The sequence below is a fragment of the Anarhichas minor genome, unplaced genomic scaffold (genome assembly GCF_050575085.1).
Source record: "Anarhichas minor isolate MPS153535 unplaced genomic scaffold, ASM5057508v1 ptg000014l, whole genome shotgun sequence".
NCBI classification, from domain to species: Eukaryota; Metazoa; Chordata; class Actinopteri; order Perciformes; family Anarhichadidae; genus Anarhichas; species Anarhichas minor.
The window spans coordinates 15745344-15762018 of NW_027466460.1; the positions used below are offsets into that span (position 1 = coordinate 15745344).

At 41.9% G+C, this 16675-nt stretch overlaps 1 protein-coding gene across 1 annotated transcript; it reads left to right on the top strand.

Moving 5' to 3' along the window:
- The first annotated feature begins 3151 nt into the window (after window positions 1–3151).
- On the top strand, window positions 3152–16104 carry sp2 (sp2 transcription factor). Its single transcript, XM_076091776.1, has 8 exons — window positions 3152–3230; window positions 7066–7142; window positions 7953–8687; window positions 10158–10370; window positions 10809–11088; window positions 11608–11785; window positions 12334–12527; window positions 12875–16104. The coding sequence occupies exons 1-8, from the start codon at window positions 3224–3226 to the stop codon at window positions 12973–12975; spliced, it is 1785 nt and encodes a 594-aa protein (XP_075947891.1). The 5' UTR covers window positions 3152–3223; the 3' UTR covers window positions 12976–16104.
- The last annotated feature ends 571 nt before the right edge of the window (window positions 16105–16675 follow it).

Sequence of the window (16675 nt, forward strand, 5' to 3'; positions counted from 1 at the left end):
TCAGAGTGTGTATATCTGCCGTGACTCATCTCTACCTGTCAGTTTTATTTGTTGACACGCCCAGGTGTGTTTTGCTGAAGCGGACTACTGGCTCAGTGTTTTCAATAAGAAGAAAAATAAAACAGGTGTGTGTGGCATCGTTGTTTTTCATTTGAATATTTGAATAAGATTGATTTTGGAGTCTGAACATGTTTCAAGCTTTCATAATTATATTATAATAAGAAAACAACAATACAATGAAGGGCAGGATGAGGTCCTGTTTTAGTTATCTGGACTTTTAAGCATTTATTTTGTCTATAATATATTTTTAACGTCTGTGTATCTTGAGAAATATACATTTAAGGTCCACCTTACTTTCTGACACGGCCTTGCTCGGCGTGCGGAGCTGCTCGGTTGTCATGGAGATATGTTTTGATGAATGGATGAAGTCTATACTTAGGTCACTGTCATAACCATCTCCATGGCAACTGAACAAAATGCAGCATGATGGGGTTGAACGCTTCAGAAACAAATAGAAAGTTGGACTTTGCGATGAGATTTCTTTTTTTTTTTTTTTTTGGTCTCGCTGCTGTTTGTGAAGTCAAGAATGAACCTTTAAGTGCAACGTTTAAAGCTCCTTTTAGGCAAATCTGGTTTTAAATGTATTTTTTAGCTTAAGAAGTAGGAACACTGAATTCATAGGTTTATCTGAAAAGCCTAAAATAGACACATTCTTATATATTTAGTTTATAAGATACTAAAGTCTGACTAAACAGCGGCTTGAATGTGTAAAAAACGATTAATTGGTCCAAATTGTAGCTGATTGTGACTCCATTTAATTGACTAATCATTTCAGCTCAACACTATGTGAGTTAACACTGTATCCATGCTTAACCGCATAGAAACTGTTCCATTTCTTTAACGGCAGCCGTTCACTTTGAAATGTTTAAAGCTGAATACTCTCCGGCTGATGCTCGGGCTCGCTCGTGAAGCTTGTGAAATGAAGAAAGTGAGATATCCCAGTTAAATTATGCAGCTCTTTCTCTCCGAGACTCTCCACAGAGGTGCCTGGGGAGACGTGATAGACAGTATCTGTATCCTCCACCGCTAACTACAGCACACTCGAGGTGAAGAGGGAGAAAAGTGCTTTATAGCTAAAAGCAGGACTCTCGTTGCTATAAAGCACTTTAAAAAAAGCAAAAAAAAGAACCTTGTAGTGATGCAGGGAGGATGAACGGATGGGGGAAAACAGACACGACTATATGGTGAATAAGGTCAAGTGCACTCTATGGGGGGTGGGGGTGGGTGGGCCTATAAAGGGCCCTGCATGCATTGTGGATGTGAAAAGAGTGATCCAGTGAGAAACAGGACAGCTCATCGTTTGGCTGAAGACGCTGGAGGGCAACTCAGCCGATGTGGCCGACAGACGGTACTGACAGCCACGACTGGAACGTTTCACCCACAGGCTGAGAGCCGGGCTCGTCGGGGTCGTGACCGACACTAAACCGGAAAGACAAGTGCCGAGTCCTCTGTGTTCAGATCTGGTCTGAGTCCAAGTGAGACACGTCTGAGCTTGAGTCATCTTTGTGAGAAGAAGAAAAAAGGAGTAACAAAAAAAACACTGATTTAAGTTTTAATTTGAATTCTTTGGCTGTTGGGACCAAATGCCAAAAAGCCATTTATTGTTCTACTATTGTGCAGGTTTGTGTTGAATAACAAAAGGATTCGACACACAACAGGCCTCTGCATGTTAGAGCCAGGCAGTGGTGCAATGTACCTTCTGTACTTAAGTACACATTTGAGGTACTTGATGTCATTTTATACTTCTACTCCACATCTCAGAGGGGAAATACTGCACATTAGTACTCCTCTACATTCATTTGACAGCACTGATTACTTTACAAATGATGATTTTGACACACAAAATACAGGAAGAACTGTTTTGAAGATGTTTTTGTTAAACGACCCAACGGTTTATATACAAGTACAGCTGAGATGATTCGTCGATTGACAGAAGATTTCCTGTCATTTTTCATATAAAAAGATTTCATGGTTCCAGCTTCACAAATCTGAGCTATTGTGCTCCCTTTTTAAAACGTTAATGTATTAGCAATAATAATAATGAACAAAACAAACATTATGAAGTCACTTTGGGCTAATTTTTTCACTTCTTTCTCTTTTTAAAAAAACTGTTAATTAATGCAGAAAATAATCATCAGATTAATCCATAATGAAAATAATCATCAGTTAAAAGTTTAAAATGAGTTCCACCACAACCACCTTTAACAGTAAAATCCAGTCTTAATCATTATCACGACGAGTAATGACAATCTAACTTTATAATATCCTGTATAAAACTATAAGAGTATAGAGGGACATTTCCCTGGTTATACTTACATACTTCTAATTAAGTAACATTTTAAATGTATTTCTTACAGTATGGTATCAGTATTCCTTTAGGCAAAGTGAAGAATGTGAAATACTTATTCCAACAAGTGGGAACCACATAGTATGAAGTATGAACAGCCAGATGTGGTATCTTTATCTAGTAATTAAGTAGTATAGTAGTTAAATGTTGAATGTGCTTAGATTCTCTGTTCTACTTTGTTGTCTTTAATGTCCTTGTTTTTATATTTTTCTTGTTTATTTGTATATTCTGTGTACGTTGAGAGCAATGTACACATACGTACATGGCCAATAAAGCTGATTCTGATTCTGATGAACTACAAGTCATTAACAGGCCAATACTTTATAAAATAAATGTCTAATCCGTTGACACTGGCCTTACTGCAGCGTGTGTTATCGCACATAACGGACTGATCCTCATAATGAAACATGGGACAGTTTAAACACGCTCCAGCGACTCAAAGCTCATTGATGAGCGCGGTTGTCGCTCTGCCTTCACTTCTTGCATTGGTCGTCGGGGCCGTCAGTGAAACCGCTAACCTCGCCGTAATAGGGCCCTCGGTTGTTCTCGGCTCACTCTTTAGGAAACGCCTCCTACCGAGCACAAATCTCGACATCCCATTGGTCGAGCCTCCCGTCCTTCGCGTGACGTGTGGGAAATCTCGCTCCGCGATTGGCTCGCTTGAATTTCACTCACAACGGCCGCAAGCTCGAGCTGATTGGTCGGCGCGCGCGTCGCTCAACCGCTCCACTGTGCGTGGATTGGTGCGCAGCGAGAGCGTGGGCGGGTTCCTCCACGGGGCTCGGTCTTCAAGGCTCACGGAGAGCGAATGTCGTCATGAGCGGTGGGTAGGAATTAAAACATTGGTGTATTTTATATTACTACTTCGTTAAACATTGTATTTGCATTGGACAGAAACGCACTGGACGTTATGCGGCACGAATAAATGTGTTTTTAGGGGGTGGCTCGGCCAGTTGTGTGAACCACAATAAGCACTTCCGGTAAAAAAGGGTCTGCCTTTTTTCTTCTGTAACGTATTCAAAGAGAGTTTGACTAGCCAGCTAGCTACGCTTCAGCTAGCCAAATATGCGAGTGTAGCTGTTGTTCTTTACTCATTCCCCCCTCCCCCCCGCCCATCTATTCCACAATAAAACATAGTGATGGTGCAAGTAACGGTCCCATCTTGGCTCGTTTAAAAGTACAAACTTTAAGATGCACTCGGGCCAAATCAGCTTAAGCTAGCTGCTAGCTGCTAGCCACTTTAGTCTAGTGTTGCGGGTTAGCTTGCTAGCTAGCTACCGTTAGCTGGTTGTGCACAGCAAACCAACAGTGTTTTAGATGGCGGCGCTATTTTGAGGCCGTACTGTTTTTTCTAAATATGTGTGCATTACTGGCAGTGGTGCATGAAAGTACTCACTAACTTAAAGTTGCAATACTGCACTGTATGAATACTTTGTTACAAGTAAAAGTCCCGCATCCAAAAAGGTTATTCAAGTAAAGTGTCACAGTACACAAGTATATGGATATTTAAATATAGTTTAAAGTACCGAAAGAATGCAAAATGGCCCATTTCTGAATCATGTAACTTTATATTATGTCACTGCTTTATAATTATTGATGTATTAATGTGTTCTTCGCTTTAATGTTGCAGCTGGTAAAGATGGAGCTCATGCTTGGGGGCTTAATACATATACACTTTATTTCAGTGTTTCCATTGTATGCAACTGTATACTTGTATTCCATTATACCTCAGAAGGAAATGTAGTACTTTTTACTCTACTTTTGTCTAACAGCTTCAGATTACAGTTTCATACCTCACCGGTAAAACCCATGCATCTCCAGATGTGGTGATTTTAAGCTGAAGGATGAAGTGTTGCTTTATAAATTGAGAAAAATCTACTCCTTCTTGAACTTCATAAACTATTTAAAAGGCGTCTTGGATCAGCTGGAAAATTCACAGTCACAAAGTTGAGAAGGGCTGTTTTTCTGAGGTCATGAAAAGTTGACTTTTTAGAGACGTTACAAAATTATAATGATCTTATAAAACGTGATGTATTGCTGTGGATTAAACTACCCAGCAGTATATAAATGAGTTAAGATTAGCACAACTATAACATCTACAGCAGTAAAAGGCAACATGCACGTAAATGCAGCTGTAATATTAATCCAGTGACATCATAAATAATAGTTAAACACTGACAGGGAACTACTTTCACTTTTGATACATAAATGTTACTTCTAATACTTGCATACTTTTACTGAAGCACAGTTTTGAATGCTGGACTTTTACTCATAATAGAGCATTTTTTAAACTGTGGTATTAGTGACTTAAGTAAAAGTTCTAAATACTTTTTCCACCACTGCCAAAGAAGTATTATACGCAAGAGAGAGATTAGTCCCTCATTGGCTGTGGTATCTCTGTGTGGAAGGAGTTGGTGCCACAGCTGCATTTATAAAACATCCACTTAATGAGGCCGGCGGCTCTAACAGAGGCAACATTTCCTGTTTGGTCTGCTGATCAGCAGCCACAACACAACAGTTTAAGAATCCTTTGTATTGTAGGAACTTCCCTCATAACAACCAACTCGTGTTTTTATTTTCTTTATTTGAATGCGGTTGTAAAGGACCCCCGTGTATCACCATTACATGGTACAACCCTTACTACAGAATAAATACATGGCAATCTTTGACAATCAGTCAAAGATGAAACATTCTGTCCAATGCATGATCAAATCCCAAGTTACAAATCCAAACAAAGATGGTCGCTATAAGGAGCATGTCCTCGCTCGGTTTAGCAAAGCGAACTGTAAATGTTTTATTATCGGTTATATTTATCTATGTTGTTGCAAGGATGCTATTTCCAGCTAAACGGTACTTCCTGTTCTGCAGCACACAGCTTATTTTAATTCAGATTGTCAGAATAGTCTTTGAGGCTTCTGGAAAATACTCTCAGAACAGCTGAAAATATTGATTAATAATGTTCTGTGCTTCACTCTGTCTGAAATGAAACGGTAATGCTCTGCCTTTAGAGGCACAAACTGCTCTACTTAATTGCTCATGAGCGCAATCGCAGTTACAGCTCATCTGTGATGACTCGGTACTTTCCCAGAGCAGCGCTCTGTGGCTGTCATGTGGTTTCGTGTCACCCGCTGTTTGATTTCAAGTTTTTGCCAGCGGACGTGCCTCGAGCTCAACTGTGATGTACTCAAATACTGCAAATGTTAATACTTCAGTTTGTGAAAGATGACATATGTTGAGTCTTTTGCGCTTCAATTTATTTCAGCGTATATATAAATATAGAGGATTGTAATTTGTGAACAAGCTGTGTTACAAATCTCTTGGGCAGTATCAGCCTCAACCTATTTGGGTCATTAGACTGCGTCAACATGTACTCTGCTCCTAAACTATTGGGCAGTCTGACCCAAATGTACTTATACTGACAGAAATATAATACGCTCAATAAATTGAATCTTTTTGTCACGTAATGACTGCGGTCCAATAGTGCATTTCTTTGCTTACAGAGCATCTCAGTTGTTATCAGTATTTTCATATTTGTTGCTCAAAGATTGTTTACTTTTCGAGGGCCAAACATAACAGCTGTTTGTCAGTAAACTGGCTCACTGGACAGATGTTTCATCTAAACAAAGTCAGTTGCTTTGCACAAGAACCAAAGTTGTTTTGAAAATGTTTCTAACACAAGTTGTTGTCCTTGATATTTAAACGTGTGTGTGATCGTTATGTTGATTATTAAATCATCAAAATTATTCTAGCTTTTTCACACTCAGTAGTACTTAATGTATCAAAAAGATCTGTGTACCTGGTCGCTTTATAACATTTCAAATAGTACATATCAGAGATAGAAGTGTGGTCTTAAAGGAGCTTATGTTTAATCACAGGTCATAGCTCCGTCTCATTGTTTTGTCGTACTGTTGACTAATTACAAAAGCATGATTTTATACGTTACCAATTCTTTTTCTTACCTCCCCAGACAGCTCTAGGTTATGGTGTGAAAAATAACTTTCATAAACTAGCGAGGTGTTTGCGATAGATAATTCATCACAGTGTTAGTTAGTTACTCCCCTTTTATTTTGGCATTGAAAGGAAGTTAAAAACATTTTGAACACTTTTTGAAAGTGTGCATTAAGTTAATGAAGTAAATTAGCTTCTATGACAAAGAAAGAAAACATCAAAGACGTCATTATATTCACTGTAACACAACCATTACGCTATTTTAACTTGCAAGTGTCTGTACGTCGATTTTTAACTTGGGAGTGCAATCGAATATTAAAAAACATGTTAAGCTTTGTGAAATGATTAGCTGCCTATGTATTTGTGACGGCTAAATAGGGCTGCAAAACATCAGTAAGGTCCTTTAATGGTTCAATGTTGAGTCATAGAGGGAAACATATTTTAATGAAACCTCTGGCATTCCTTTTGCTTTAATATTTGTGAGTTATACTGCACGATATCTGCAAGTGCATGCACTGATTACCGGCTTCATTTGTGTGACTGATGATGTTTAACGTTGGTCATCAGAGCGAGACGTTACCGAGCTTGTTCTTCGATCTCTTTCTGTTTTGTAGGAATGTGCTGTGATGTCCTTGAGCAGCCTAACCGCTGAAAATAGACGCTTCAGGCAGCCTGAATGTGACTCTGCTGTGTCTGTGTGTTTTCTCCAGAACAACAGGACAGCATGGCCACCACTGTTGCTGTCAGTCCCAGTGAATACCTTCAGCCCTCCACTGCTTCCTTGCAAGTGAGTAACGAGCCAGACCGCCGTGTCCCGCTACTGTCTGCTCTCTCCTGACTTCACTGTCTCCAATAACCCACGATGCATTCACTGTCTCCAATAACCCACGATGCGTTCACTGTCTCCAATAACCCACGATGCATTCACTGTCTCCAATAACCCACGATGCGTTCACTGTCTCCAATAACCCACGATGCGTTCACTGTTTCCAATAACCCACGATGCGTTCACTGTTTCCAATAACCCACGATGTGTTCACTGTCTCCAATAACCCACGATGCGTTAGTGAGCAGATTCTGTGTGTACAGCAGAGTGTGTGCTATCTGAGGAATGCTAACGCCGTCCTATCTGACAGCACCCAGCCCCTCTACTCTAAATTTCAGACTCCCCCTAACGCTGCGGCTGTCCGTCCTATCTGACATGAAATTAGTTTTACATGTTATTGCTGCTTTTGTGAGTCAGACACCGGTGACTCTTGTTGTTGAACTTCTGTCCCACTTGTATTCAGGACGCCCCCCCCCCCCCCCCCTTCCCCTTACTGGTCTTGTATGTGTTGTAATCTGCCTTTCTGTAAAACTAATTGCTCTCTTTTAATATAACTGAAGTGTGTATAATCACACATAAGGACGACACAGGAGCACAAAAGCTCTGCAAATGGAAACATCTGCTACAGCACGTGTTTAACATCGTTTATGACCTGTTAGAATATCTTCACTGTTTTATTTTAGCTTCTTATCTCCCCGTAGTTGTCTCTTAGAGCTTAACTGTTTCTGTTCTGGTTTTAAAGCAGTCTGTGTGTGATTTGTCTCCATGCAGGACGCCCAGCCGTCTCCTCTGGCCCTCTTGGCTGCCACCTGTAGTAAGATCGGCCCTCCTGCTGCTCAGGCCCCCGTCACCTCTCCTCCAGCGCAGCCGCAGCCTCGCAGGCTCCTCCCCATAAAGCCGGCTCCCATCGCCCCCGCTCCACCCAAGAACCTGGGTTTCCTCTCGGCCAAGGGCAATGTGATCCAGCTGCCCGCCGGCCTGGGCTCCACGGCCCCCGGCAGCCCCATCGTGCTCACCATCCAGCAGAGCCCGGCCCGCACCAACACCTCGGCCCCCGCCAACATCCAGTACCAGATGATGCCGCAGATCCAAGGTGCCCAGACTATCCAGATGATGCCACAGGGAGGTCAGATCCAGCTCATACCGGGCACCAACCAGGCCATCATCACCACGCCCATGACCGTACCGGCTCCCGCAGCCGGCACCGCTCCGGTCACACCGCAGAAGACTGTAGCCATCAAGCCCTCCCCAAAGTCGCGCAAGCCAAACAACTCTGCCGCAAACATGCTGCAGCTGCCCGGCGGGATAACGCTGCCGTTCAACATGGCGACCGGAGAGATGGGCGGGGCTCAGTTCGTCACAGAGATGGCGGTCGCCGCTCACAAACCAGGAAAGGGAGGACGAGGGAGGAAGAAGAAAATGGTTCTGGCTGCTTATCCTCCTGCCTCTCCACCCCTCGACCAGATGGAGACCATCCTGATAGAAGCTGGAGACAACATCATCCAGGTACATCTGGCAGAAAAGCCCCTGAAGCAACACAATCTCTTATGTATTCCACTTGGCCCACTTTATAGGTTGAGTTCTCCTCCTGAGTCAAATCTGACTGAAAGTGTCTCTGATACATCGTGTTACATTGAAAATGGTTAAAAGGTATCGCTTGTGATAGCTGTAAACGCTCTAGAGAGCTGTAACAGAGCGTTTCAATCGTTCGGCTCTCTTTGGTTTGTTTTTTTACGACGGCAACTTTGCTGTTTTTATTCACACCCACCGCTCTGAATACAGTCCTCAGGAGTCGGTAACAGCACGACTCAAAGGAGACTGAATATCAGACTTACATGCTCCTAATCCCATATTAACATCATACAAATATGTATTGCGTAAAATTGCTTAATATATATATATTCTTTAAATACAAAAAAAAAGTATTTTTAAGAGGGGTAATTGTTCATTGCTGCCAAATGACAGCAATGAACAATTGTGGAAAGCCCCATAATATTCAATTTTCCTATTTCATTTCATTTAACAATTTCCATTAAATAACAGTCATTTCATTCAGTCGATCAAATTCACATCACTTACATATTTAGATTATAGTTGCCGTATATCAAGAAATTCATTTGACTATTTTACAAAAAACGTTTCACATTTAAACTGGTTTTATGATTAAACTTACCAGAGGTAGTATTTGAGTATTTCTTGCCTTTTATATTGAACGATTAGTCAACTTCAGGAGCCCACGGGTCTTTTCAGTGTCCAGCGTAAAAGGAAGCGCAAACCTGCTCATGTGATCAATTATTTGTCGTATCAGAGTCGAAGACCTGCTTTTCACAATCAAACAGTGAAATGTGGACATTGTTTTACTGCTTTTCAGTAACAGTGAGATGAAGTAAAGCTTTGTTGTAGTGGTGCCGTAGCGCGAGCCTCCGCAGATGGTGTGCGAGCTACGAGCTCGACGGGCTGCTCGTTGTATTACTCTCAGAAACACTCGAAGGCGTACGAACAAAAACTGTATTGTGAAGAAGCATAGACGACAAACGAGTGTAACTGGCAAAGCGCCATAAACCAACCTCCTCAACGTCGAGGAGGAGCTGTAATTAACTGGGAACTTGTACCTCATGTTCAATTTGATTTGGCTATTTGTTACAGCCACGCTCTCCAAATAACAAAACTTCTGAGGTCCGCGACCACATGACGCTCAGACCGTGATTACGTCAACTCACGCTCGGCTTCGCTACGGCGAATATAAACCACGCTTCATTGTTGTCATACGGCAACACAATGCAATAGAGGGTATGTCATGTTGTAGTTGTCCTGCTACCCTTAAAGATGTGGCGTTATGGTGGCCTATTGATGAGAGAGATGGTCCCATAACTGAACTATTGCAGGCTTGACTCCACACCAGCAGCCCAACACGCTGAATCTTTTCCCTTTCTCATTGATGGTCACAGAGTAAACCTCTCCTGTCTCTATCTGCAGGCAGGTAACAACCTACTGATCGTGCAGAGTCCCGGGCAGCCGCCTATGGTGCAGCAGGTCCAGCTGGTCCAGCCCAAACCGGAGTCCCAGGTGGTTCAGATCCCCCAGCAGGCCTTGAAGGTGGTGCAGGCCGCCTCCGCCACACTACCGCCCGTCCCACAGAGACAGTCGGTCCAATCGAGCCTGCAGATCTCAGATCCGACACCAACGCAGGTACGAGGACCTCTGACTCACTCAAAGCTGCTTATCCTGTATGATAATCATGCTTTAGGTGTTTAAAACAGATTTAGTGCTCTTATTCTTTTAGATGTATATCCATGCTAGCAGCGTTGACTTTCCCTCGAGCGGCATCATCAGGTCAATGTTTCAATTTGTCGAATACTTTGATTTATGACCAAATACGTGAGAAGCTGACATTCCCGCCGAGCTGGACTTTGTGTTTAGTGCTCATTATGAAATGTTTGCACGCTGATACTCAAAAGAATGTGAACATGCTAAACATTCGACCGGCTTAGCATCAGCATGTTAGCATCGTCGTTGAGAGCATGCTAGTATGCGTTAGCAGCCTGATTGAGCCGCTGCTACGGCACTCTTAGGTTTAGTTTGATAAAGGAGGAAGATCGGCTACGTATTTACAACTTCTTCCCTCAGATCCTCTTCAAAACCGCATCCGGTGAGTGGCAGTCGGTTCAGATCCAGGACTCCGTCTCCACCACAACGACCTCCACCACTTCGGTCACCACCTCGCCGCCGGCCGGCTCCAAGAGGGCGGGGGGGCGCAAGGAACGGACTCTGGCAAAAATTGCCCCGGCGGGGGGGATGATATCGCTGAACACGCCGCAGCTGTCCTCGACGACACAGGCGGTGCAGACGATCAGCATCAACGGGGTCCAAGTTCAGGGAGTTCCCGTCACCATCACCAACGCAGGGGGTGAGCGGAAGTTGGTTCTTTTGGGTTTCTGTTGGTTTTTAACAACGAGAGAGACCCGGCATCGTAACGCACAAAGTACAAGGCGGGGGCACTATTTATTGTAATTTATTTTTATGGCATAAAAGACAGAATTGTAGGATTTTCTCCGGAAAAGGAAAATAAACTGAGACCAGAACCGTTTTATAATAACCATAAACTCATGTTTACAATGTTTACTGAGGTAATAAATCAAGAGAGAAGTAGAGTCATTTTCTCATAGACTTCTATACAACCAGAGGAGTCGCCCCCTGGTGGACACTAGAGAGAATGCAGCTTTAACACATGAAATATCGGCTTCACTCGGCAGAATCCGAGGTTGCCGCCTGGTCAATATGTTAATGTTTCCATTAATCACCAATTAGAATTTCAGACCATTTTTGACTGGTGGCAGTCAGCCTGTAGTCTAATTAGATATTAGACTACAGCTTGGCCGGAGCCCTGGGTTGTGTCTTACAGTGTCTCCGTCTCTGTGTTTGTCAGGCCAGCAGCACCTGACGGTGCAGACGCTGCAGGGTGGAGGGCTCCAGCTGGCAGCGACGCCGGGCCAGCCAGCCATCCAGGTGGACCAGACCCTCACCCTGGAGCTGCCCGGCCAGCCAGGAGAGAAGAAGAGACGCATGGCCTGCACCTGTCCCAACTGTAAAGACGCAGACAAGAGGTGAGCGTGTCAAGACAACAAATACCTGAATAAATATCACATTATTACACTTTTTACTAAATTCTGGCGACAAGAGACAACAACTAACTTAGAATTATGAGGCTGTTACGGGAATATTACTGACTGGAAATGTGTATCATGGCCAGATTTTCAGTTAATTGTTGAAATCTTAAATTAGTTACCTGCTCTTAGTCATTTTGAGAACTTTATGTAAGAAATAAAAGCCTTTTTAGTAAACATAGAGATACTGCTGTTTGCTTTGACAGTAAAAAATGTGTATTGGTAGATACTTTATGTACTTTATTAATAAAGTTTCTGCTCCTGAAAATCAAAAGCTTTTTTATGAACAGAACATTTAGAAACCTAATGCATTTAAGTCTGTTTTGATGCTAAATTAAATGCTGTCAGCTGTTACTTTTGAATGCTCCGCTCTACTGTTGAAACCTGTATATCTCACTGTGTGTGTGTGTGTGTGTGTGTGTGTGTGTGTGTGTGTGTGTGTGTGTGTGTGTGTGTGTGTGTGTGTGTGTGTGTGTGTGTGCGTGCAGGCCCGGGGAGGTGGGGAAGAGGAAGCACATCTGTCACGTCCCCGGCTGCGAGAAGACGTTCAGGAAAACGTCGCTGCTCAGAGCTCACGTCCGGCTGCACACCGGAGAAAGGCCCTTCGTCTGCAACTGGGTTTTCTGCGGGAAACGTTTCACACGCAGCGACGAGCTGCAGCGGCACGCCAGGACGCACACAGGTCTGAAACACACACACACACACACACATAATGGAGTTCCTCTCAGGGAGTTTCACTGCAAAATGGAACAAGATCCCCGTAACACTCAACCTAAAGCAAAGATGGATGAGAATGAGTAAAGTAAAAAGCTACAAATGAGGTCGTTTTAACCACTTAACAAACAGGAAACAGGTAATGATCAATTGAAATAATAAAATCCAAACAAAAGTAGGAGAAGTGATGTTATCTCTTGAATTGCAGAATTTTGCAAAACGACAACACAACATGATCGTGTCTTTAATAAAAATGATGTCGTGTTGTTTGTAAGTTTTTAACCCCGTCCCTTTCTTTTCTTTCGTCCCCCACAGGAGACAAACGCTTTGAGTGCAGCCAGTGTCAGAAACGCTTCATGAGGAGCGACCACCTGACGAAGCATTACAAGACTCACATAAACACCAAGAACCTGTGAGCGCTATACCGAGCGTATACGCAGACAGACTCTCTCAAACTAAAGACCGTGTCAGAGGAAGGAGGGGCCAGAGGAGACGACGCCACGGGAGTGTCTGTGACTCCTCCCCCTTTATGGGAAATGCTCCAAAGACAGGTCCCTGTCTCCCCTCTCACTCCTCTGGGACACGGTGTAGCGTGGTGTACAAACAAACCCTTCCTGGTGGACTTCAAACTGATCCAGCAAATGTATTAATAATAGTTTATCTTTGTTTTTTGTTTTTTTTCCTCTGGTCTGAGTGGATTCCAGAACCAGCTCTGAGCGAAGTCTTCACGCGCTGATGTTCAACTCTGCTTCTTTATTTATGAACTCTGGGGGAGGAACTTACAGAACTACTCAGACCCCAGGACTCCAGTCACAGTTTCCCGCTCTTTTATTTTGTTTTTCTTCCCCCAAATCCCGCTTGACTCTTTTCATTTGTTTTGTTGTGGACTATTGGGAGATCCCAGAAATTGGCTTTCAAAAACATACTGTATACAATATATATATTACATAAAAACTCCACTTCCAAGACTTCTGAAAAGCTTTTAGAAGTTTACCGTGACTATTTTTTAAAGTGTGTGTATGCATACTATTATACATAATATTAATATTGATAATAAACTATTTATAAACATTTTCCATACAATTGTTAGAAATTGATTTACAAAGTAGGTACGTAGAAAACCTGAGGCTCAACGTTTGACAGTAGAACTACAAAGAGGACGTAGAAAGAACGTTTTTATCACATTTGCTCTGAGGGCACTGATGAGGCGGAGCTCTTCCAGCAGAGCGACCCGAACCTGACGTCTCTGGTGGGAAAGTTTTAAATGCTTTAAAAGTATCCAACTTCAATTTCTAAACTTATCTCAGTGAAGATCCTGACTCCTGCTGTAAAATATTCACACAGTGAATGTAATGTAACAAAAGATATGATTTTATTTGGAAATATAGTTTGCTTAAACTGAGAGACTTGACGTTCAAATTCGAATCGAACGTCACACTCAAACTTGGTAAAGCTGAGCGATGTTTCAAATGTCTTCTGGTTGATGGAGCATTGTGGAGACAGTTTCTAGTCAACATGAAGCACATTTGGTTTATTCTGAGAGAAGGTCCTAAGGCGCTGCACGTCTCCTATCATGATTGGGTGAAATGATAGAGGACCCAGGATCGATCCCTGTGGAACACCAGAGTGTTGAGATAAACCACATGACAGGCTGTGAGGGTCGTGGTGATGTCACCTTTCATCAGCTGTTAGGAGGACGTTGTTTGTAACATCTCAGATGATTGGAGGACTCCACTAATACTTCAGAAATGTTCTTTAAGGAAACACCGCTAAGTCACTTCACTTTTAAGTCTCCTTTATCAATGAGTCATGTTTCATAGACTGCATCAATAACCTGATGTCTAAGGAGAGTGATGATTTAATTTATTATATATCTATACTACCTAAAATTCTCTACCTTTTTTTTTTAAGAGAAGTACTGCAAAAACGTTCAACTTTCTGGAGAACTTCCTGTGTTGTCAAGCTGCAGTGCTGAGTTCATAACTCTGAAACAAATCGATAAATATTTTCACAGAGGTCTCTTGAGTCTCCGGGTTTAAATCAGTGAAGTATTAGCGATCACTTTGGTGATAAACCCGCTCAAACCCTTCTTTTCTCTCTGCGATCCAAACCAGGTTGCTACATGGTGTCCATCTTGGATACCTCAACGGGTACGTCTAGGGCTGGGTATCCAACTTCGATGTGTTCAGCACTGAAATGTGTCCTCATTGAGTATCGAAGCTGTCAAGTATTGAGAGTTGGCTTCCAATATTTGGCCAGATTTCTACTCTTATTAACTTGTTCTTTTATCACATCGTTCCTGATTTGAATCAAAACATTTCGACAGTATTCTGTTTAGTTCTTTAAATGGCTGCGTGTGGTTGGACGTTTACTACTTTTATTAAACGAAAAAGATCGTTGTTTTTTTACTTGAAAGGTTTGCATTTTCATTGTAGCATAAATGTTAGAAACATGTTTCTACTTCTCAAAGTAAGGTATCCAAAAACAGCATGGTGCCCAGCCCTACTTACACTGTGTGTACTAATAAATAAGTAACTAAATTCCAGAGTAACTCTGCTATTCTGCTTTACTCACGGTATGATTTTTGATTTTTGATTTGAAGCCTATGCATTGCTGTGTGTGTATGATCAGATTTCCAGTTATTCGGCCTGACTTGACAATCACGTCCCGAAATGACAGCAGAAAACTCTTTCTCAGGCCTTTGATCAGTTGCTTTGTACATGAACTTTCTTTCTTCCCAGCTATGTGATAGCTTTAATTCTGAATTAACACTTGAGATGTTTGTGTTGATATACAGATGACCAGCGTTAGGCCGACTGTACAGTATTCACACACGTTACTTCAATATATTTGGCTTTACAAAAAACATATATAAAGACGATTTGCTGAACGCTCGCTAACATGTCAGTCAGTTTGAAGTCTGAACCTTTTTATTTTGAAAAAAATGCACCGACTTATTGTTAAATAAGCTTTTTGGTCGAATCAGACGGCGGGTAGCGTGTCCACCTCTGTGTTGAGTTCTCACTGTGGCGTGTTTTAATACTGTGACATACATGTTAAATGGATGACGCTGCCTGGCTTAAACATCCAACAACAACTTTGACCAAAAAGCTAAAGTCCGATGTGTTTTTAAAGCACTTTGAACCAGTTTTCATCAAAGTGCTTCCCAGGGGAGACAAATACTGCGTAAAGCTTACATGTAGGTGGCCAATATTTGGTGTATTTTTTCAAGGACGTGTCTGAAGACACGCGATGCCGTTGAGGATGGATAGACAGAGCCTGCTCATATTTATGTTTGTATTTCATGTCTGAATATGTAAATACGGTGCGTGTCTGGGAGACAGCATTAATGTAGGATATTAAAACACGAACGTTAAGCTGCCCAGTGTTGCGGTTGGCGTGGCCAGCCCTGAAGGAAATGAACTTTGTACAGTGTGTAAGGAATAAAATATAATGTGACATTGTATAGCTTCATTCCTGCTTTGTATACGACTTCTAAGATCTTTTTTCTATTGAATTAAAGATGCCTCAGAAAGCTGCACCCAGTATTTAAAGATGTTTCTTTTCTGTCTATTTACAGGGAACATTTGTCAAATTCCTTTTGTGTTTCTAACTTATGTTACATGATAATGTAATGTGCACTGATTTAAAATCCACTGGTTCCAAAGTTTGTAGAATGTAATTCAAATTTTAATGAAATATAATGAGATTTTCCAAATTTTGACATTTTTATTGCTGGTTTTGGCGATTTAAATGCTTCTTCTTCTCCAGGCCTGTGTGTCGTATATTGTTCTGGTTATATGGAGAACCCAGAGATCCAGCAATTCATTTTATAACTTTTATAAAGGTGCTAAAACATAAAATTTGCTCCTTTTTTACAGTCACCCCCTCAATAAACAACTCAAACCATTTTTGCTGCCTCTTGTTTTTTCCTACTCCCATTTTTGGATAAATGCTAAATAAAAACACTTTTAGTCATTTCGTAAGAGCTTTGTTAAGTCCGTGAGTCTTTCTTTTGTAAAGATACAACATGTCTGACTTTGTCAGGGTTAGAACAATAAAGTCCTGGCTTTATTACCATCGATGTCCCTGAAGTGACCGAGAGAGGCATTCAAT

Bases quoted from the DNA above. Each gene is read 5' to 3' on its own strand.
- sp2 (XM_076091776.1), top strand. The intron at 10,371-10,808 runs GTACGAGGACCT...TTCTTCCCTCAG, and splicing joins CAGATCCGACACCAACGCAG to ATCCTCTTCAAAACCGCATC. The intron at 11,786-12,333 runs GTGAGCGTGTCA...GTGTGCGTGCAG, and splicing joins TGTAAAGACGCAGACAAGAG to GCCCGGGGAGGTGGGGAAGA.